Below are 23,789 nucleotides of genomic sequence, written 5' to 3'. Positions count from 1 at the left end.
AGCTCCTGTTTCTATCCAGGTCTCAATCACATTAACTCAAACTATTTTAGTTTAAACCGAAAAAAATAATAATATTTGATTAACTTTGACCTAGAGAATTAATATTGTCACTTGGTTTTGGTAGGCTGCTTATTGGCCTTTTTGTTTGGTCTTATTCCTTTAAAGTAATTTTATTCATTACTGAGTTCCTTGTAAGAAAAGTAAAATAACTTTGTGTTCCAACTCAAATTAAAACTATGAGTCATGAGTTTCTTTTTTTTTTAATTGAAATATATTTGACATTTCACATTGCATAAATTTAAGGTGTACAGCATGTTGATTTGATACATTTATATATTATAATATGATTACCTTGTAGGGATAGTTAGTACCTCTATCACACCATGTTATTTCTTTTTTGTGGTGGGAATAATCAATATTTAGTCTCTCAGCAAGTTTGAAGATTATAATACAATACTGTTGAGTCTTGACTTTCAGTGCTTTTTAAAACTAAATTCAACATTTTCTAAAAGCTACAGGAGCTAGAGCTGGGAAGACTTCTGTAGCCTGATGGCTCCTTTGGTTGTACTGATCTGACTCTGGTTGTAAACATAAAGCAAACCCCCCACTGTATTCTTGAGGTAAACTAGAAAATTTGATCATGTAAATAGGTGCACAGCCTTTAGGTCTAAGGTTGGGGTGATGTGGCACTCTTTCCCCCTATCCTCACCAACCCTTCTACCAAGCCTCTCATTCTGCCTCCAAACCGTGGCCTGTGGTTTGGTAGCAACACTTTCTGTGGAGAAATTAGGTTCTTGAACTGCAGGGACTACTAGTTGGCAGAGTTCAGACACAAAGGACAGCTGAAAAGTAGAAACATCTAAAGGGTGGTTAAATTCCACTGTGATTCTGGTGAAGGCATACATTTATTATAACATCAACATCTAGATGTGATCACTTATTGAACACTAAATTAGTATTATGTGCTATGCTAGGTATTTCTCATTTACTTAGTTTAGGATTTGCCTACCCCCACCTGAAAACTTTTATTCATAGTATTCCTCTTACTTGAGATGATTTTTTCATCAATCTCCATTCTGATCTCTTCTGCACAAATTAACTCCAACATGAAATTATTCCTGTGCAATCCCATATGTTTCTAATCTCTGCACTTTTCTCATTCCCTGTAGTGTTTACATGTGCTACTCAAGTAGATTTCTCTTAACCGATATATGCTCAGTTATGTTTTATGTGCCCCTCACTAAATTAGAAAAGAATGTATTTCATAGTGCTTGAGTAATTTTGATACTTATAGATTAGAAAAATTATTGATCATGGTTTCCAATAGAGGTGAGATTGATCAGGATACTCATGCTCATGATTGAGTTAAAGTGTACTAAGGTTTAAATTCACATATCATTAGAATAAAAGTTCAATTAATTCTGTTTTAAGTCTTGCAATTTATGATTTTACAAATAAAAAATTCTATTTAAAGGATTCCTAGTAAGAATAAATGGATCTAGGCATTGTGCATCAGTGGTAACTAATATCTCAAAAAGAGTCACAACTAGATATTATGCACATCCTGATCTGAGAACACACTATCACAATGAAATATTCTTGCTAAAAAAGTTAATTCTAAATCTGATTAAGCTCACAGAATCCAAACAGCAATTTTTAGAAAATACAGGAGACAGAGGAATAGGTTAAATTGCAACATGGCAAAATGCAACTAGCAAATTCAGACAATGGGAAACTTTTTTTGTTCAATGAATAAATTGCAAGGAAGAGTGAGAGCATGACCATTTATGGATTACAATAGGATTAAAAGACATATAAATTAATCACAGCATATTAGCCTTATTTGGATCCTGAATCAAAGAAACTTATTTAAAAGTTATTATGTAATTGGAATTTTAAATATTGATTGAACCTTTTATTTTAAGTAATTATTTTTAATTTTTAGATATATTTCTACTGTGGTTATTTTTTAAAGAGCTTTTTTAGAGATGCATACTGAAATATTTATTGTTGAAATGATATGATGTCTGAGATCTGCTTTAAAATAATATGGGTAAGGCAGAAAAAGGTTGAGTATATAGATGAAAATAGATTGGCTTAAGGTGATTATTTCTGAAGCTGTCTGACAGGTAATAGGAGTGAACTATAAAATTATTTCTACTCTCATAAGGTTGATCTTTTCCGTAATGAGAATTATTATTTTTTTCATAATGAAACGATTGTGTCAAGATCCAGGATTTTATAAATAATTAATCCAGTGTATCATGTATCCCCAATGGGGGCAAGTTTTTTCTTTGCCTTCACCTACCGTTTTCCAAGTGTAGTCATAACCATCCACATTAACTACCGGCATAACATAGAAATCCACCTGCCTCAGAAGATTGGTAAACAGATTTTCTTCCCCAGATAATTGAGTTACCTACAAATAAAACCAAGTGTGTTAAATAATATCTCTTTTAAGTTCTTCTAAACTTAGTCTGTTTCTTTTTCCTTTTTTAAAAATAGTTTTTATTGATTTCAAAGAGGAAGCGAGAGGGAGAGAGAAATAGAAACATCAATGATGAGAGAGAATCATCTATTGACTGCCTCCTGCATGCCCTCTACTGAGGATGGAGCCAGCAACTCGGGCATGTGCCCTGACCTGGAATCAAACCATGACCTCCTGGTTCACGGGTCGAAGCTCAACCATTAAGTCACACCAGTCAGGCTAGTCTGTTTCTTTTATGTGTCCCCCCTCCCTTTTTAAAAATCATTTAGCATGTTTAGATTTACAAATTTAACTTTTAGGAAGAGTATCAATTCCTAGAAAAACTAGGATACTTAGAATACTTAGCTGCAATGGTGGTAAACTCCTTGGAAATGAGACAAATGGTCTTCCTATTAAATGGAGGCAGAAAACAGAACCATACATTTTATAAAATTTCCTTTGAGAAACAAAAAGAATTATTTATTAAATCCATAAAGCCCACTACAAAGATTTAAGGAAGCAAAAGCCTAGATATAGTTTTTTTCAGTAACCCATATCAATCAGAGCTTTAACTTTGTCTTATATCCAGGTAGGACTACTGTAGTGATATTTTCTACATTGTCTTTGTAGCTTTTGGAGCTAAATTTTTGCTATAGTAGCAGTATGTTTTCCAAGCATCAGATCATTTGGCTTTAAAATCAGTGGTAGCTTTTCCTAAGTACTGGCTATGAGTTTCCTAATAGGCATTACCTGACACCGCTCATTTGCTTTAGACCCACACCTACCTTAGGGTCACATTTTCCAACATGATCCAATGACATCCTCATTCTGATGACTGAGAAGTGCACCCCCAAAATAACCAAATATAAAGGCAGGATAACCACAAAGACAACTTTCAGCTGGTTAAAGCATTGCTTCTAGGACTAAGCTTGGGTATAAACACACTATCACAATGAAGTAGTGGCAACATTGCTATACTTTCATTTGTGGATTAGTTTACAATTATTTGTTGCTTTAAACTTTACTCAAAAACAACTCAAAAGATGCTTTTAAAATATTTTTTTATTATTGACAAAAGAAAATGCCTCAGATCCTACCTTAGCTATAGCAAAAGCTTTACCATTTTCTCTTTTTAAATATTTAAAATATTATTTTCATATTCTGCTAAAATAATCATGAGTCATGTTAAAAATTTTTGCAATGGACAACCACTTATGAAATATGGGAGAAAGGAAAGCTAAAGTACAAGTTTTTTTAAAATCTACTATGGGTCAGAAATGAAAGCTTAATGAGAAGGAAGCAAATTTTAGAGAATAAAAGAAGAGATCTTTTCAAGAGTTGAGCAACTAGTAAAATACATTTTTATGCACTAAATTTGTAAATTTATGTTGAAGTCATGTTTCAGTATTATCATGTTTCAGTATTAACATAGCAGTTAATTATCAGAAAAAGATTAGAGACCTCATTTATTTTAAAGTAATAAAGCATTTATCATTTTAATTTCTACAAAGTTTGTTGAAGTTTTAATATATGCGGCACAGTAGGTTTCTTTGTCTGCCTCTCTCTCTATCTCTTTCTTTGGCTTAAAATTTATTCCCTCACAATTTTGTAGGCCAGAGGTCCAAAATCAAGGTGTTAGCAGGAATGGTTCCTTCTTGAGGTTCTGAGGGAGAATCTGTTCCCTGACTCTCTCTTAGTTTCTGGTGGTTGTTTGGCATTACTTGGCTCATAGCTACTTCACTAAATCTCTGCCTCCATTGTCACATGGCCTTCTTTTTAAAAATTTTATCTTTATTGTTGAGAGTGTTACAGATGTCTCCCCTTTCCCCCCATTGACCCCCTCTACCAGGTTCCCACCCTGCCCCAGGCCTTCACCGCCCTATTGTCTATGTCTATGGGCAATGCATATGTGCATATAAGTTCTATCACATCACATACCATTTCTTTTTTTTTGTGGTTGGAATAATCAATATTTAGTCTCTCAGCACATAAGAAGATTATAATACAATACTGTTGAGTCTTGAGTTTCAGTGCTTCTTAAAACTGAATTCAACATTTCTAAAAGCTACAGGGGCTAGAGCGGGGAAGACTCCTCTAGCTTGATGGCTCCTTTGGTTGTACTGATCCGACTCTGGATTGTAAACATAAAGCAAATTCCCCACTGTATTCTTGAGGTAAACTAGAAAATTTGGTCACTGTGGCTAAGACTTCCAGTACTATGTTGAATGGGAGTGGTAAAAGAGAAATTGCTGTCTTGTTCCTATTCTTAGGGAAAATGGTTTTAATTTTCGTCCATTGAGTATGATGGGTTGTAGGTTAGTCATATATGACCTTTATTATGTTAAGGTATGCTCCCTTTAAACCCCCCCTCTGCTTTGTTGAGAGTTTTTTATAAAAAATGGGTGCTGGCCCTAGCCAGTTTGGCTCAATAAATGGAGCTTTAGCCTGCGTATCAAAGGGTCCCAGGTTTGATTCCGGTCAAGGGCACGTACCTTGGTTGCAGGCTCCTCTCTAGCCCAGGCCCTGGTCAGGGACACGCAGGAGGCAACCAGTTGATGTGTTTCTCTCACATTGATATTTCTCTCTGTCTTTCCCTCTATTCTACGCTCTTTCTAAAAATAAAAAATGGTACGGGATTCAGTCAAATGTTTTTTCTGTGTCTATTAATATGATCATGTGATTATTATCTTTCAGGTTTTTTTATGTGATGTATCACATTTATTGATTTGCGTTTAAGAGAATGTGAATAATGTACTTACATAGCCTATGAACCACAAGCAGAAAGCAGGAGAGATCCATTCTCTGGCATGGATTCCACAGTCAATCCAAACAGCATTTTTGGCTGCTTGTTGCTTTTCAGAAACCTGCCCAAAGAAAATAAAAAATAATAACAAGGATCCTCAGGATAATTTCCATTTATTTAGGGCTTATATTTTAACTAGAGGCCCAATGTACGAAATTTGTGCAAGAGTAGGCCTTCCTTCCCCTGGCTGCCAGCACCGGCTTCCCTCTGTCACCTGGGGCCCGGGCTTAACTCGAAGCCCTGGCTTCCTCCGGAAGGTTGTCCGGTTTAATTAGCATATTATGCTTTTATTATTATAGATCCTTTTAACAAATATATGACATATGCACTAGTCTCTGAATTACTTTGAGAAGTCTGAAGGAAAATTTAAAGCTGGTGAGATTAAAAGTGAAGAGATAAAATTATTAAGATCATATAGCTGGTAAGTGTCAGAATTAAGGATTGAAGCCAGGACTTTTGACTTAAAGCTCTTTTATTCCCCAGACATTTAACTAGTTATAACTAGTGGGAATGTAGAAGTAGAGACCAGAGAACTAGTGCTTTAGGCACTTTCCTCACACATCATTAGAAGTAAACGGGTACGTGTTGGGTAGGCAGCTTTCTGTGGGAGGAGTGGAACAAAGAAAGGCTTGAGAAAGGGGAGCCAGTAGGCTATTTCCCCATTTCACACAAAAAGAATCACACATCTAACTTCACACAAACTTATCACCAATATATCTGTGGACAGTAGGCTTGTTCTGATTCACAGTATTGGGGGGTGGGGAGGGCTCTGGATGTCAAGTCTCTGGAAAAAGAGACATTTTTCCAACCTTTCTTTCCTCAGTGATAGCCTTTGATGTCTTCAGCAGAATTCTCAAAATCATCTCCAAAAAAAAATGAATTATATTTCACTTGCTTTTAAAAAATAGTTACAACCCAATTTTAGAGTATGGAGAGAAGGGAGAAGAGTGTTATAAAATCAAACAAATATGTGGGGTTGAAATTTCAAAATAAGTAAAGAGAGAGTTAGATTTTTAAATTGCCATCTGCACCACCCAAGTAGGATTTTCTTGACTAACTTGGAGATAGCAATATTCAATGAGAAAGCAAGTGAGAAATTCACATTCACTGTCTGTGAAAGGTTAAATTACTCAAGGAAGAGAACTGCCTGGCTGATTTAATCTATTCAATTTAATAGAAAACCCTGAGTTGTCTGAATTAGTTGTCTTCTGTCCATACTAAGCAAGCTCTGCTGGTACTGGTCCTGACACTGGCAAGCAGGAGGAACTCTAGAGACCTACATTATGTCCTTATGTGGGCCTCCTTGGCCAAGGAAGAGTGAGACTAAAGCATGCAAGAAGCATGGTTTTCCCACATGTACATCTAAGTACCAGAAACACAAGTTCCAATGAGTACACACGACATGCTGAAAGCAAATGTCATGGATGGGAAGCCATGATTACAAGGATCCAATCTGAGCAACTCAGTCACCAAGAAGACCCAATGTTTCATGTCTGTCTTGAGTCTGCACTGCAAGTTTCTTCAGAACAGATTAAAACCTAGAAATCCTGACTCCAAATCTTATCTTTGAAGGATCAAAAAGGCTCACCTATAACAATTTAGATAATGTTGGGAAACTAAACATAAATTAAATGGTAAATAAATGATTTTTCCAATGATTAATTTTTTCCAGAGCTTCTTTTTAAATATATATATATTCAGGGTGGGAAAGTGGTGCAAAACAGAAGCACATAATTATAAATTATCGAGAAAGAATTAGTTTGGTTTTATGGCTCCCCCAAATTCTTCTTTGGCCACATTTACTCACCTTTACTAAGGCCAATTTATTCAACTGAAAATAAATAACCAAATGAACTGTGATTGGAGCAGAAGCTATCATATCAACCCTATTGCCAGGACCCCAGCATTTCCCTGGTTCTTATCCTTCCCTGGGTTTGGTTGTTCAGCTTTTTGTTTCGTTTTGTTTTGTTTTGTTCTAAAAACTGCGCCAGTGTCAGTGTTTGTCCAATAACAGATTATCTCTCTCTTTTCTTCTTCCTTCGTAAGGCAGTCAGAGGTGGTGGTGGTGGTATAAATAAAACAAGGATTTGAAAAATAATCCAGACCACACTCCTCACCCTTTATTTTATGACAGTAGGTCTTGAAGGTCGGGAATTTACCTATGTCACATAAAAGAGACAGAGTAGATTCTAAAATTGCGGTTTCCACTCATAGACTAACAGTGCATTAGTAAAGCGGGGGAAAAAAATCAACCCTAAGTAGCTGAGTATTAAAGTGGAGGAATAATAGTAATACAAATACTTACAGAACTCAAAGAAAAAAAATCCAAATTATAACAAGTACCACTGGAGAATTAACACATTCCCTGGAGTCGACAGATCAATGACTCCCCCATGACATACCTTTAAAACATAAAGTGGACGCTTCTCATATGAGGATCCAATGTGGATTTTTTCAATCATATCAGGATACTGCTCAGTTACAACATCTATCCAAGAATAGATCTATCAAAATGGACATAAGCAGTCAGTCATAGAGTAAGTTCAAAGCATTTCCCTGACCAAAGGAAGCAGATAACATCTTCAAGGGAAGGAGAGCTCTCTAAAACCTGTGTATGTAGAAAGAATGAGGAACTAAAATACTTGGGGCAGGTGTTTCTTCTGTTGTTTAGGGAAAATCAATAAAAGTAAAGTTTTGAAAATTATCAAAGTTTAGAGAAAGAGTAGAAAAGTACTGAGAACCATATGACAAAGTAGGAAAAGTTCATCTTTAAAGTATGTCCCCTAAGAGTTATTTTTAAAGGCTCATCACATCAAATCCCTGCCTCTGTGTATGAAATCCTCTTTATCATTCATTCACAAGTTCACTGTTATATTAAATTTTTTTTAAAAAAATTCACTTTTTAAGAGTAACCTAAGGAAGCCCTGGACACCGTCTTTGCACAGGATAAATGATAGTGCCATTATTTCCCACTAGAAACCTGTGACTTCACAAGAAGGTCTGTGAAATGATGAGAGGCAAAGGTGTAAACAATCTGGAGGGGAAAACAGTTCTCTTCTACCCTGAGAAGGTGTTTGATTCTGGACCTGTCTCCTAGATGACAGTCCAGTGGTACTTGTGATTCCATCAAGATTATAGTGGAAGGACAAATAAAAATTCCAGGCCTGACTTTAGGCTAGTGTCCAAAGATGCTCCTGGGAGGCCTACCTGCTGCCAAACACCAGCGCTGTCTATGTCTGAGGTGCTGGAGATTTAGCCATCAGGGATTTCCTCAGTGGGCCTCTGTTTACCGTGCTACTCTTCTAAGGAATGACTACATCTGAAAGAACAACTACACACAACTGTTTTGTGTTCCAGTGATGGTTCAGTAGAATTCCTCCCACAGGGGAGGCTGTATTATATGAAGGCAATTTCATAGAAGACTCTTTTTTCACAATCTAATTGAGGTAATGAAGACAACATCCTTTGAATAACTGTCTTGTTTTGCTATTTGTTTTAAAAAGTATTTTTATGGCTATTTGTTTTTCTCCCCACAGTGGATTACTTACGTCTTCTTAGTGAGAGTCAATGACAAAAGAATACCTCCTGCCCACCTTGTGGTGAGGACTGAAAAAGAGATCAGTGCTGAAGGGGGAGGGGGATTTGGAGGAATTTTCTGAGAGCAAGATTACGATGGTTCCTATGAACCTCCTAGAAAGGATTGGGGGTGGAAGGGAGGAGAGTTCCAAGGCATTTTCTGGAATGTCATTATTAAATTGTGTTCCTCCCAAATTCATATGTTCAAGCCCATAACTTCTAGTATCTTAGAATGTGACTATATTTGGAGATAGGGCCTTTAAAGAGGTAATTAAGTTAAAATGAGGCTGTTAGTATGGGTCCTAATCCATTCTAACTGTCCTTATAAGAAGTAAAGACTGAGACATATAGAAGCACCAGGGATGTGTACATACAGAGAAAAGGCCAGGTAAGGACATAGTGAGAAGGCAGCCATCTGCAAGTCAAGGAGAGATGCCTCAGGAGAAGCTAACCCTACTGATACATCCATTGTTGACTTTTAGCCTCCAGAACTATGAGAGAATAATGTTCTGCTGTCCAATCTGTGGTAATTTGTTATGGCAGACTAACACAGTGGACTGTTAAATTTTTGTGTGGCAGTGTCAATAAAAAGGCCCTATTTACTATTTCCTGCTGTTCCTTAGCATGTAGTATTACTCCCAGCAGGTAGAGATACTCTTAGTCATGGACAAAATCCTGCTTAGAGGCAGTTTACCAAATATGATGGCAATTTTCCCAGTGAAAATATCTACAAAAGGATGAGTTACTACCATATGATCAACCTAATTGTAATACTTTTTACCCTCTTCCATTAATTATGATATTTTAATAATTTCCCATCATTGAAGTGAAAATGCTGGTTAAATGAAAATAGTAATTTTGGAGAGAAATGTGATGGCTTACTTCATTTAGTGGGTGATAATTTTCATAGAATGAGGAGGAGGCCCGGGGGCGGATGGTATCGTTGGCAGTCTGCTGGCGGATAAGATCTTCCACATCTTCCATCAAGATACTAGATGATAAAACAGAGGGTGAGCTGGTTTTCAAAAAGGGCTCTGACTTCCCCACATGGCCCGTTGTAGCCACAACAGGTGAGCATGGGGAAAAATCACTAAGAAATCTAACAAGCAAAAGTTCATCAAGGTGAAAACTATACCACCTAACCTTATGGTGAGCTGAAATTCACAAACCTTCTTGGTAGAGCACATATGGACACTGGAGAGAAAGTGATTTCTATATGGTCTGTTTTCAAGGCCTCCAAAATCTCACCCTTTCCCTATTATTATCAACATTTCTCAATTGTGCTTCATCAGTGTCTTTTATGTGAACATATAGGTTAGTGGACAGCTTTCTTTAATCCAGAGTAATATTGTATTATTCTATTTTCAGTTAAAAGCCAAGGAGAAGAAGAAAGCTTTTTGTCTTTATTTTTCATTGTGACAATTGTTGAACTATACCACATGTTCTGCATAGCCAAAGATGATCAGATCTCTAGAGAAATAGAAGCACAGGAACAGGGTAGGTATGGTAAAGTCATCTTATTTAATGTCTCTTGAGAAGTGCCACACTGTTAACGAGGCAAACATTTTAACTGAATCAGCCATTTAATTACCTGAGATGAACAAGTTGAAAGTTAGCTATCATTTTAATAACATTTCTTTACTTTTATTGAGGCCAATAGATAAAAATCAAGGCTTTGACATCAGAAAGATCTGGGTTCAACTCCTAGCTCTGCCATGTTCTAGCCAATTGACCTAGAGAAATTCATTTGTAAGTTTGAAAAACATTTTCATCTGCAAAATGAGGAGAGTATTTACCTCACAGAGTTAAATAAAGAGTAAATGATACAATGTATAAAAACGCCCAGCACAGTTTCTAGAAAGCAGTAAACACCTATAACAAACATCTATACTAATAATAGAGAAATATGCAAATTATCTGTTACAGCATCACGTCATGACCTGATAAGCAGGCTGCGTCCCTGCCCTCTGCTCAGGCAGCTACAAGGCCGGGGTAGGATAGGATACGATAGGAGGGAATAAGAAAGGAGAGGGAGAGGAAGGCAGGACTGCATGCAGACAGGCTGGGAGGAGAAACAGAAACACAGAGAGGGAACAAGAAAAAGACGCAGGAACAGAAAAGGGAAGGAAATTCAGGGCTGCACATGGGAGGGGGTGGCGACCGTGGAGGGGAGCAGGTGCGCCCAGCGAGGGGCAGGAGGGGAGCCCCGCCCAGATGTGGGAGGAGGGTGGTGGCCCCTGGTGCGGGCTGTTGGTGGGGAGGTGCCCACAGGTCTGGGACGGAATGGTGGACGGTCCGAGGCCTTCTGGGCAGAGGTGCTCCTGCTTTGCGGCGGCAGCGGCAGTGCCCAGGCCGCGTGGGCCTCGGCTACCCTCGCTGGATGGGGTGTCCTGGGCAGGGAATGGGAGCAGGTTGGTGGCGGGGAGGCCGGGGAAGGGGGGGCGGTGAACACCTGTCGGGGCTGAGCCCTGGGCTGGGGTTAACACCCCTCCCCCCCTTGAACGGAAGCTTTAAGAAGGGAGGGAAGGAAGAACTTTATAAAGGAGTCAGTAGAGAGCAGAGTTAAAGAAGGAAAGAGGATGTGTGAGTGAACTGTAGGAGCTATAATGAAAATCAAGTATAGTTGTGTACTGGGAACAGATTTTAAAAGTAGGAGTCAGAAAAGAAAAAAGATAAATGATAGTGAATAATTAGGCAGGTAGATAGATAGATATTAAAAGAGTGGAAGTAAGTAGAGAAGAGTGTATGGGAAAGGTAGGATGAGAGAGAAAGAGGGAGGGAAGAAAAGTTTTAAAGGGGAGCTGGTAGAGCTTAAAAGGAGAATGGGAAGAAGGAAGAAATGGGGCAGGGAGCAAAGCAGGTCTGAGGGAGGAAGTGAAGAAAAAAATTAAGGTGGGAAGGAAGGAAAAGGAGGGCAGGGGTAAAGATAAAGGAAAGAAGGAATGTGGGAAGGGAGGGAGGGTAGGAGAAAGATGGGAAGAAGGATGATGGAACAGAAGTAGGAAATAAGGAGGAAAGAAAAGTTTATAAATGATGAGTCAGTAGGACAAAGTGTTACATAAAGGAGAGAGACAAATTGTGTGAGAGGGAGAAGCCAATAAGGAAGTCAAATACAATTGTGTGTGAAGGGGATAAGATTAAAAAAAAGTTAATAGGGGCAACCAGGCAGGCAGGGGAGGGCAGTTAGGGGTGACCAGGCTGGCAGGGGAGGGCAGTTAGGGGGATCAGACAGGCAGGCAGAGTGGTTAAGGCAGGCAGGCAGGCAGGCGAGCAGTTAGGAGCCAGAGGTCCTGGATTGCGAGAGGGATGTCCAACTGCCAGTTTAGGCCCGAACCCACAGGGATCGGGCCTAAACTGACAGTTGGACATCCCCCGAGGGCTCCCGGATTGGAGAGGGTGCAGGTCGGCCTGAGGGACACCCCCCCCAAGCATGATTTCATGTACTGGGCTTCTAGTTATTAATAATCATCATAGAGTATTCTCCAAAGGTTGCCCTCTGGTGCAGAGAAGAGAGCATGGCCTTCATGAAGTGCTAGGGCAACAAGAGGACACTGGCATTTGAACAATGGACAGAGAGAGCAGATGTTGGATAGGAGATTTCAAAAGAAAGGGCATGAACTCTGAGCAAAAACTGCATTTGATACACTTTAGTCTAGAGGCAGACATTCAGGGATGTTCAATGACCTAGTGAAAGAAGCAAAATCTTCTTTACCAGCTGCTTTTTGAGAGGTACCACCAAGTCTACTCAAGCGAATGACAATTTTGCTCGCCAAGTCTGGGTATACATTAGAAGAACTATAAGAAGGAAGGAATTAGGAGGACCCATAAGAAACTACACAGATCATTGAGTCTAACAATCATTTTGAGATAAGGGAGTGAGGTCATGAGAGGTTAAACCACTTGTTCAAGGTCACAGAGCCAGCTACTTGGGCTTTATCACCAGTCTATTTTGGAGATCTAACATAAGTATTTATTTTTCCAAGAAGCAATTGTACCGTCTGCTAGTCAAATGCCTCATGGGTGCTTATAATAACTATTCATTAAAAATTAAATGATGCTTACCTGAATGGAATTCTGCTCTCATGTAAATGGGATTTCACATTGATTATATCAACTGCATTCACAAAAAAATGGACTTCTTTTGCTTTTGCAATAAAGTCAGCTGTTACTGGCTGCCACAGAACAATCTGCAGTTTTAAGTGGAAAAATTGATAAAACAAAAATGTTGTTCATGTTATTCTCATCTGCAGCTAATCTCATAAAAGTGTATCTATAAGGAGAATCCTATCTAATAAAAGGGTAATAAGCAAATTAACCATCACTCCATCACAAAGATGGCAGCACCCATAACGGCCAGGGTGCTGGACGCTGGCGTCATTGCAGGCTGGGCTGAGGGACCCCCCCTGCCCGTGCACAAATTTCATGCACCGGGCCTCTAGTCTTATATAATAAAAGCCTAATATGCAAATTGACCAAATGGCAGAACGATCCATGGAACGACTGGTTGCTATGACGTGCACTGACCACCAGGGGGCAGATGCTCAATGCAGGAGCTTCCCCCAGCCACAGGTGTCAGAGCTGCATGGTCTAAGGGTGCTCCCAGTCATCTCCAGCTCCCCCCTCTTCATGCTACACAAGTATTTCTCTTGAAACTTTAATCTGGTCTAACTGAAAAACATGGAGCTGTCAATTTTTTACCCTGATATTTTGAAGCCCTTATCAGGCATTCTGGGGAGATGGGTGCCAGGCATGAAAATGTTAGTAAATTTTCCCTTGTCTTTTTGATGTTTGCTTCTTGGTTAAAAACCATTGTTTTATAAGCAAAGTCCTATTGAACTTCTTTTTATCATAGTATCTTTATAAGTACACACTTTCAATCCCAAGGTACGATTATGTGGTTAGCTAAAAAGCCAATAGTACAAATGAAGAAGGTTTGATTTTGGGAACCAGTAAAATCATGTAATTATGGGAAGGGGAAAAAGAGTATACGAAGAGGGGTTTATACCAGCTATATGTAAGTTAGAAAACATATAGGAGAGAGCATGGCATACAATACTTCCACAAAATGAAATAATCCTATATAATAAAAGCCTAATATGCAAATTAACTGAACAGCAGAACAACCAGTGGAACGACCAGTCACTCTGACAAGCACTGACCACCAGGGGGCAGACGCTCAATGCAGGAGCTTCCCCCAGCTCATAGGCCCCAGGTCAGCCAAGGCAGGTGCCAGCGGGCCCCCCCAATCGCCCTGCCGGGTGCTCTTCAGAGGGAGGTGACCAGTGGTGGCAGCGGGGGGCGGGGCTGGCGAATGGATGGCTCCAGGCCAGCCAAGGCAGGTGCCAGTGGGGGCCCCCTCGATCACCCCATCAGTCGCCCTGCAGATCAGCCCTGATCACCGGCCAGGCCTAGGGACCCTACCCATGCAGGAATTTTGTCCATTGGGCCTCTAGTCTATATATATAAAAGCTTAAGCGTCCAAACGACCAGAACAACCAGCCGACCAGTTGTTATGATACACACTGACCACCAGGGGGCAGACGCTCAATGCAGGAGCTGCCCCCTGGGGGTCAGTGTGCTCCCACAGACAACCTCCCGCAGCCCCTCTCCCCTGCTGGCTGGCCCCCCAGATCAGCCCCAATGGGGGGCCAGCTGGCCAACCTCCCACAGTCCCTCCCCCCAGGTGGCCAACCTCTCGCGGCCCCTCCCCCTGGCCAGCCAACCTCCCGTGGCCCCTCTCCCCCCAGCTGGCCAACCTGCCACGGGCCTTCTTCCTGGTTGGCCGCCCCCCCCCCCCCCGCCCCCATAGGCCTTGATCGCCAGCCAGGCTGAGGGACCCCACCCATGCACGAATTCGTGCACTGAGCCTCTAATATACAAATAAATAAGGGAACAATTACCTCATATGTTGTAGTAAGATTCTGCAGAATTTGAACTTGCCTAGAGGTTCTAGGAAGAGCAGATAAAACCTGGCCACTGGGGAAAAATGAAACAGAATTTTGATGTTAAATAACAAGTAAAAATGTAATAAATTATACTGTTAGGGGCTTTGAGATAATTACAAAAAGGAAACAAACTTTAAATGTTAGAAGAAAAGAGGGTCTTGCTACAGACTATGTGGTATTAAAAAAAACACATACACTCACTCATTCTTTCTGCTTCCATGCAATTGCAAAATCAACAGCTCTCTTAAATGGGAGTCAGTTTGCAGAGTGCTTACTCTTTTCCTTGTGTGTGTGTGTGTGTGTGTGTGTGTGTGTGTGTGAGTTGATTTTAAAAATTAAATATTTGGTGCAAAGGGAATATTTATGCCAACACTAGCTTATCCTATATAATAAAAGGCTAATATGCAAATTGCCCCCTTGGGAATTCGACCAGGAGTTAGATTGCTTGCTATGATGTATGCTGACCATCAGGGGGCAGCGTGGAACATGGTGGGTGACCAGTGACGACGGTGGGGCGCTGAGGGAGTGAGGGAAGGAAGGTAGGGAGGGTGGGAGGCGGGGAACCTGATTGGGCCCTGATCACCAGGCAGGCCTAGGGGACCCTACCTGTGCATAAATTTTATGCACCAGGCCTCTAGTTACATAATAAAATTAATGCCTGTGAAGCCATTACCCCACTTAAGAAATCCAACTTTATTGGTGTCCTTGAAGTTCCCCACCCCTGCTCCCCAGCCACATCCCCAACACTATCCACTACCCTAAATTTTCACTTTGCTTATTCCCTTGCTTTTCTTTATAGAATGGATTCTTAAACACATGTATGGATTCTTGTATGTGTGGATTCTCAAAATACTCTTACATTTGCTTGATTTAACTATATAAAATGGCACACAATATGTCTTCTTCTGTATCTTGTTTTTTCACTCAACATTGTATTTTCAAGATTACTATTTGTGTTGAAGTACCTAATCATAGTTCATTCATAATTGCAAGAATTTGTCTACAAATGGAATTGCTATCTCTTCAGGGTATGCACAATTTTAATTTTGTGAGATAGTGTCAAATTATTCCTCAAACTTTTTGTATCCATTTGTATTCTCACAAGTAGTGGAAAGGATTTCCCATAGCTCCTCCTCCTTGCTAACATTGATGCTGTATGACTACCTTTTTCAGTCTAATGGTTGTGAAATGGAATCTTCTTGTGATTTTAATTTTAACTTTCTGACTTGCAATGAAGTATAGTTATTTCCAGTAGATTATTCTTTTGTGGCAATAGGCTCATATAATTTCTTCCTACAGTCTAAATACTAATATTTTTTTAGTTGTATGTATTGAAAATATATTCTACCAGGTTGTCTTTTCTCTCTTTATGATGTATTTTTATCCATCATTTCCTATGGGTTTGTATTTTTATCCATCATTTCCTATGGGTTTGAGTTCTTAACACACACACACACACACACACACACACACACACACACACACACACATATGTGTGTGTGTGTGTGTTTGTATGTGTGTGTGTGTTAAGAACTCTTTCCCCATCCCTGGGTCATATTCTCCTTTTGTCTTTCTCATTTAAGCTTAATCCATTTGAAAGTTATTTGTTTTGGTGCAATGTAAAGAAGAAATTGAGTTCTTTTTTTTATTCTTAGCATAATTTATTAATTGTTAATACTTTCCCCAGGCTTCCGCTATGCCAATTCTGCCTTATATAAGTTTTCTTTTTTTTTTTTTTAACAGAGATAATTCTGGTTCATCACACCATTTCCTCTTCCTGGACACACAGAAAAACTGCCTTTCCCAGCCTCTCCTGTGTTTGCATTGAGACCATGTGCCTTAGTTCTTGACAATGGGAATGTGTGTGGGAGTAGCAGGTGGGAGTCTTCAATGCTTATGTTCCCTCTCACCCTGTGGCTAGAAGCAAAGAATCCCAAGATATGGAGTTGCAAAATGGAAGCAGCTCAGATCTCCAAGTTGCAAGAGAGCACCAGGGAGAGTCCTGGTGACCTTCAATAACTGATGATATGAATGAGAAATAAACCTGTGTTGTGGCAAGTGAAACTATTTCAGGGTGAACTAGTTATCCATATATAATAAAAGCCTAATATGCTAAGTGTCCGACCGTTTGTTCGACTGTTCGACCAGTTGCTATGATGTGCACTGACCATCAAGGGGCAGATGCTCCAACCAGTAGGTTAGCTTGCTGCTGGGGTCCAGCCAATCAGTACTGGCCACGATGGGCCCAACATGCCCTAGAGCCCTCCCATGGTCTCTCCCCGGCCCCAATCGTGCACCAGTGGGGTCCCTCAGCCTGGCCTGTACCCTCTCACAATCTGGGACCCCTCAGGGGATGTCAGAGAGCCAGTTTCGGCTCGATCCCCACAGGCCAGGCTGAGGGACCCCACCAGTGCACAGATCTGTGCACCAGGCCTCTAGTTATAGTATACTCAAAGATTTCCCTTGCCAATCTATTGTGGTCTCTTTCTTGGCTTTTTATTATGTTCCATTGGTTTACTTGTCTATCCTTGTGCCAGAACCACTCATCTTTGTGACTATAGCCTCATATTAATTCTTAACATCCTATAAAACAGGCTCCTACTTCTCCTCTTCCATGCCTAATGCTTTTTAAAGAGCCTTTTGATTTGATCCTTTGCTTTTCTGCATAATTTTTAAAAATCTGCTTGTTATGTTCCAGGAAAATTTTGAATTTTGATTAGAATTTTACTCAATTACTAGAGGCCTGGTGTACAGAATTTGTGCATGGAGGGGTGGTCCCCTCAGCCCAGCCTGTACCCTCTCCAATCCTGGACCCCTCAGGGTATGTCCGACTGCTGGTTTAGGCCCCATCACGGGGACTGGGCTTAAACTGGCAGTCGGACATCCCTCTCACCATCTGGGACCACTGGCTCCTAACTGCTCACCTGCCCACCTGCCTGATAATCCCTAACTGCCCCCTTGCCAGCCTGATCACCCCTAATCGCCTCTGCCAGCTAGCCTGATCGCCCATAACTGCCCCACCTGCTGGCCTGGTCACCCCTAACTTCTTCCCGTGGGCCTGGTCACCCTTTACTGGGCCCCCCCCACTGGCCTGGTCGCTCCAATTGCCCCCCCCCCCCCCCCCCCCGTTCTGGCCTGGTCACCCCAGGCAGCCTGTTGTTCAGTCATTTGGTTGTCACTCACTAACCCCTCTGCTGGCCTGGTTGCCCCACGCAGCCTGCTGTTCGGTTGTCCATCCGGTTGTTTCGGTCGTGATGGCCCCTGGCTTTTTATATATTAGGATATGTAGATCAACAACTTGGGGAGAACTGACATCCTAATGATTATGCTTATAAGTAAATACAGTTGATTTGTCTGTTGGTTTAAGCCTTCTTTAATAGCCTTCAAAAAGTTTTATAATTTTATCAATAAGGATGTTGCACATTTTCATTATATTTATTCAGTATGTTTTTTTTTCTCTTGTAAATGCTGTAAATACTTTTAATAGTAAATTCTTGCTGAGGTGTTGGAATGATATTGATTTTTCTCTCCAGCTCCCTTGGCAATTTTGATCATTTTATTTTATTTATTTATTTTTAAAAAATATATTTTATTGATTTTTTACAGAGAGGAAGGGAGAGGGATAGAGAGTTAGAAACATCGATGAGAGAGAAGCACCGATCAACTGCCTGCTGCACACCTCCTACTGGGGATGTGCCTACAACCAAGGTACATGCCCTTGACTGGAATCGAACCTCGGACCTTTCAGTCCACAGGCCAACACTCTATCCACTGAGCAAACCAGTTAGGGCCAATTTTGATCATTTTAAAGTAGATATTTTATTTTGTTTTTTTCTTTGTAAAAAATAATTACAAATCCACATGCTAAGTTTTTTGTTTTGTTTTGTTTCTCCTTGTCTTACTGTAGTGGCTAGGACCTACAGTACAGTGTTGAATAGAAGTATAAATAAAATGCATGATTCATAATTTTTTAAGGAAAACTTACTAATGCTTCACCATTAGAATGCTTATTGTAGGGTTTTGGTAGGTGCCTCTTAGCAGTGTAAAGAAGTTTCCTTTTACTCTTTTATGAGTTTTTATCATAAATGAGTGTGGATTTTATCATATTTTTTTATGAGAAGAGCATAGGGGCTTTCTGGTTTAATCTCTGAATGAGGTGGGTTACATTAACAGTTTTTTTTTTAACTTAACACTTGATTCAATTTGTTCTTTCACCTTTGCTTTGTTATATTTCTTTCTGCCTTGTAATGCTTACTAGAGCTATGAGGAATGCTTAGTTATTCTTGCAAAGCCAAGGTAATACATCAGTGTGAATCAACATGGATCAATACTGGTTACACATGTCACTTAATCAGGAAGGAAAGACTTGTTTAGTAAATTTTCTCATACTTGCAGCTCTCTTGCCAGTGAGGGAGATTTGGGTAAAGAGAGAATAGAATGACCATGACAAATAAATTGACAAGAAATAACTAAAATATTTGAAATGGTTGCATGAGGATTATTTGTCATGGTCATTGCTAATCTTTTTTTTAAAATCACAATTTCTGTTTGGACTTTCTCCCAATTTTCTTGACATATTTAGTTTATAGTTCTGTTTTCTGAGAATAATTGTATTTACCATTGAATGAGTGTTAGTAGTCTTTATATGCATGGGATTCAATGTTTTCATGCTTCTTCTATTGTTTCTAATTTATAAAGCAAAGTATCTTTGTGGATAAGAAAAAAAGGAGAGAGAATGGAAGCAGTGAGGTGAAAAATTGCAGATATATGTGGGATTTGTTAACAGCAACAGCATTCTCAAGTTTCTAGCATATTTTTAAGTAACTATTTTATTTAAATTAAAATTACGCTATGTTGGTGGAATTTGCCAGAGGGGGCCTCATTAATTAACTTGAAGAGTGTTTTATTTTTGGATAAATACTGGTCTTGAAGTGTGAGGGTAAATAATTTTTAAATCAGAAGGGAAATGTTTTGCTCTTGCTTTACTTAAAACTAATTTTAGACTTTGAATCCAGTCAAGATGGGGAAATAGGAACCAAGTTTACTCTCCTGCCTGAAACAACTAAAAAAAAAATTGATTATGTATAAAAATGCACTTAATAAATTGAATACCAACAACTAATGCAACATTTTATCCAGGATTGGATCTTAGGACAGAAAAAGAACATTTGTGGAAAAACTGGTGTTTACTAGTAATAATGTACAATGTTGTTTTTTTATTTTTGACAAATATATTATCTTATATAATAAAAGGCTAATATGCAAATCGACTGAATGGTGGAACAACCAGTTGCTATGACGTGCACTGAGGACCAGGCGGCAGACGCTCAATGCAGGAGCTGCCCCTTGGTTGTCAGTGCACTCCCACAGGGGGAGCGCCACTTAGCCAGAAGCCAGGCTCATGGCTGGCAAGCACAGCAGTGGTGGTGGGAGCCTCTTCTGCCTCTGCAGCAGTCGGACATCCCCTGAGGGCTCCTGGACTGCCAGAGGGTGCAGGCCTGGCTGAGGGACCCCCCCCCCCTGAGTGCACGAATTTTGTGCACCGGGCCTCTAGTGGTAATATAAAATGCTAATGTAAGGAAAACTGGGTAAAGAGTATACAGAAACTCTGGATGACAGCTGGGGCCTTCCTTCATTCTGCGCCACCCCCTGGTGGTCAGCGCATGTCATAGTGAGTGATCAAACTCCCAGTCTCCCGGTTGAACTCCCAAGGGGACACTTTGCATATTAGGCTTTTATATATATATAGATTATTCATAATAACAATAGCTGGAAATCATATGAATGCTTATCAGTAATAGAATATTGGTAGTGCTTCCACATCCTAGAATGTTTTCTAGCCATTATAAAGAATGAGATAGATTTATAATAGTTAACTTGGGGAAGATTTACATCATGTACTAAGGGAGATAAGCAAGAATCAAGTGGAAAACTCTATGAAATATTACCCCATTTTTGTAATATAAATAAATTAGAAAGAACAAGGAAAATTGTATGTGTTAAAAGCAGGAGAAAAGTTATAAATGAATAAACAGCACATTGTTAACATTGATTTGGATAGTGGAGAATGGCAACTGATGGACTGGGTAGATGAGGGAAGGGAGGAGCAAATAAGGTTGTTTTAAAAAGAAAACAGGGGTGAGGGCATGAGTGGGGGGTTTGGGGGGTAATGGGGGATAAGGACACATATGTAATACCTTATTCAATAAATAAATTAAAAAAAGAAAGGTCTCTATAGTTCTGATAGGAGAGATGACATTCAACTAATGTAAAACTATACATGGGTATATACAAATATATAACGAAATGCATGAAAGAATGATCACTAAAATGTTAACTATGTTTTCTCAAGGTGATGAAATTTTAGTGTTATTTTTTTCTCCCTAATATTATACTTTTCCATATTATTTACTTTCTAAAATTTACTTTTTTAACCAAAAAGGTCTCTTATTGTATTTAGTCAGGAAAAAATACTATTATAAAGCTACTCTGACTATGAAAAAGCCATTCTTGAGCTTCTCATGATACTGGTGACCTTCTCCTTAAGCATAATCTTTATGGTTTTCAAATGTTCTCTGAGCCCATCAGTGGAGCATAGCCTTTTATTGTACTAGTATTTTCACTCTAGCATGCCCTATTCTAGGAATTTTTTGATCCCCTTTCTTGCCATCTGCTGCAAGAGTTCTGACACTTGTAGTCCACTTAGTGCAGGCCATTGTTTTCTCCAAGCTTCCAAAAACCATTGAACAGCAGTTAACACCACCTACCTCTCAAGGATCTAATTAGAATGTTAAATCTTGTGTGATGGGTGAGTGCACCTCCTTAGGATTATAGCCTCAATTCTTTATTAACATACTCAACACTTTCACAGCTATATTATATCAAGACTTAACCCTAGCTGTTGGTTTGGAGATTGGATAGGGAAGTTGGAGTAGATCCTGAGGGCTGACAGTAGGAAATGACATTACAGAACTGAGCTCCCCAATAGCATCAGAGGTAACAAGATTGCTACATAATAGAAGCCAGGTGGCAGTGCTTAACTGCCAGTTAACAAATTGGGCACAATTATTGTAATGAGCAGCAAGGTAAGAGTGGCAGCCAGAGAGGGATGTGATATATAGAAGGCTATAGTTAAAGAGAACACAGAGTTCTTAGGGGCAAGATAGATGGGAAGCCAACAAAAGCATTGCTCAACCTTTACAATAAAAATAAATCAATAATGGATAATGAGGAAGCTAAGGATAGCTATTCCTATCCATTGCCTAGTTTCCAGACCTGATCCAGAATCTGTTGCCTGAAGGAGGAGTCAGGTCTCCACCAGGGAAGACCCTGCAACAGCATAGAAAGGATATATGATCATGACTTCCTCAGTATTTTCCCAAAGGGACCTATGGCAATTTACTCAGGAAAATGCACATTGGGAAAAGGGGATTACTCAAGCATTTTGAGGTCTTTTGGATTCAGGGTCTAAGCTGACACTGAAACATGGAGACCTGGAGCCATAGTCTAAGTCCAGCTGATAGTAGAATCACTGGGTCCATGGATTCCCCTCATGATCATTTCTCTGGTCTCTAAATGTGTACTTGAAATGGCCATACTTGGTAGTTGGAAACAACCCCATATTGGGTTCTTGCCTATGAAGCAAGAGCTATCATAGTTAGAAAAGCCTAAAGGTGAAACTGTCCAACCCCACCCCTGCCAGAAGTCAATTCCAGCATGTCATAATTGCAAGAATTTCATCAAAAGGTTGATGGAACTTGGGGACTCAACAAGGGCTGAGTCACATATGTTGTCACCTGTTGGGAATGGCTGAAGGCATTTTCCCAAACCTGAAAAGGATGCATTAAATGGATTGTTTGCTGCCAGACAGCTCAGGGCATCTTAATCTACATATTATTGCCTCCTACTGGCCAAACACTTAAACAGCCGTAGGCTATTTCCCAATCTGACAATGGATTCTGTAGACAAAACCCTACCCTTTGAAGTGTATATCTCCACCTTGCCTTAGGACAATTTGTGTTAATAAAAAGCAAGGGGTCCTGAGACAAGGAGAACTTAGTTTCTTTAGCTAGGCTCCTCTGATCCCCAATGCCTTTCAAAATTATCTTTCATCTCTGGACTCTTACTTAAGTTACACACAGCCTTTCTCCAGATTGCTGAACCCTTCTTAATGACGGAACAAGAACCCCAGCACACCCCCACCCCCACCCCTTCACAGCCAAGATAGCAAATTATAAAAAAAATGCATCTGGAGGAAATGGCAGGTATAAGTACCACTCTTAAAGACCTAAAGATATAGTGATGGTGGTTCCCATCAAATTCACTTTCAATTCACCAATCTGGCTCCCACAAAAACCAAATGGATCCTAGAGGATGACAATGAATAATCAAACTCAACCAAGTAGGAATCCCAGTTATAGTGACTGTACTTAATGTGGTATCTTTGCTGAACAGGGCCTCAGGTGTATGGTATTTAGCTGTTGAACTGGCCATCCCTTTCAGAAAAAAAAAAGCATCAGAACAGTTCACACCCACTTGGGACAGACACCAATATATATTTACAGTCTTGCTTCAAACTTAGATTAACTTTCCCACTAGATGTAATAATATAGTCAAAGAGAACTAGCCTTTATGTATATATCAGTCTACTATATCAGTGTCATCATATGAATCATGGATCAGATGAGCAAGAAGTGGCAAGTGCATTGGAGGTCTTAGTAACACACATTTTCAAGAGTGGGCAAAAAATACCATAAAGATTCAAGGTCTGCCACACCAGAAACATTATAGGGTCTAGTCTCCTGGGATAGGATGGGAAATCCCTTTCAAAATAATGAATAGACTCTTCTCCAAAGAGGACATACAGATGGCCAATATATATATGTAAAAATGCTCAATGCCACTAATCAGAGAGGTGAAAATTAAAATGACAATGAGGTATCACCTCACACCTGCCAGAATGGCTACCATCAATAAATCAACAAACAACAACTGCTGT

At 39.8% G+C, this 23,789-nt stretch overlaps 1 protein-coding gene across 1 annotated transcript in view; it reads right to left on the bottom strand.

The window, feature by feature from the left end:
• Positions 1-23,789, bottom strand: part of CPB2 (carboxypeptidase B2) — a 64,258-nt gene that overhangs the window by 18,523 nt on the left and 21,946 nt on the right. The window contains exons 2-8 of the mRNA XM_054719762.1: positions 14,747-14,822; positions 12,909-13,033; positions 9,729-9,837; positions 7,673-7,774; positions 5,227-5,331; positions 2,584-2,586; positions 2,309-2,419 (exon numbers count right to left, since the gene is read on the bottom strand). Coding sequence (XP_054575737.1) covers positions 2,309-2,419; positions 2,584-2,586; positions 5,227-5,331; positions 7,673-7,774; positions 9,729-9,837; positions 12,909-13,033; positions 14,747-14,822 — 631 coding nt within the window. The remainder of the gene's footprint in view (positions 1-2,308; positions 2,420-2,583; positions 2,587-5,226; positions 5,332-7,672; positions 7,775-9,728; positions 9,838-12,908; positions 13,034-14,746; positions 14,823-23,789) is intronic.

Source organism: Eptesicus fuscus, chromosome 8 (assembly GCF_027574615.1).
Source record: "Eptesicus fuscus isolate TK198812 chromosome 8, DD_ASM_mEF_20220401, whole genome shotgun sequence".
NCBI lineage: Eukaryota > Metazoa > Chordata > Mammalia > Chiroptera > Vespertilionidae > Eptesicus > Eptesicus fuscus.
The sequence above is the reverse complement of the archived record's forward strand: the minus strand, read 5'-3'. Positions and strand labels throughout refer to the sequence as shown.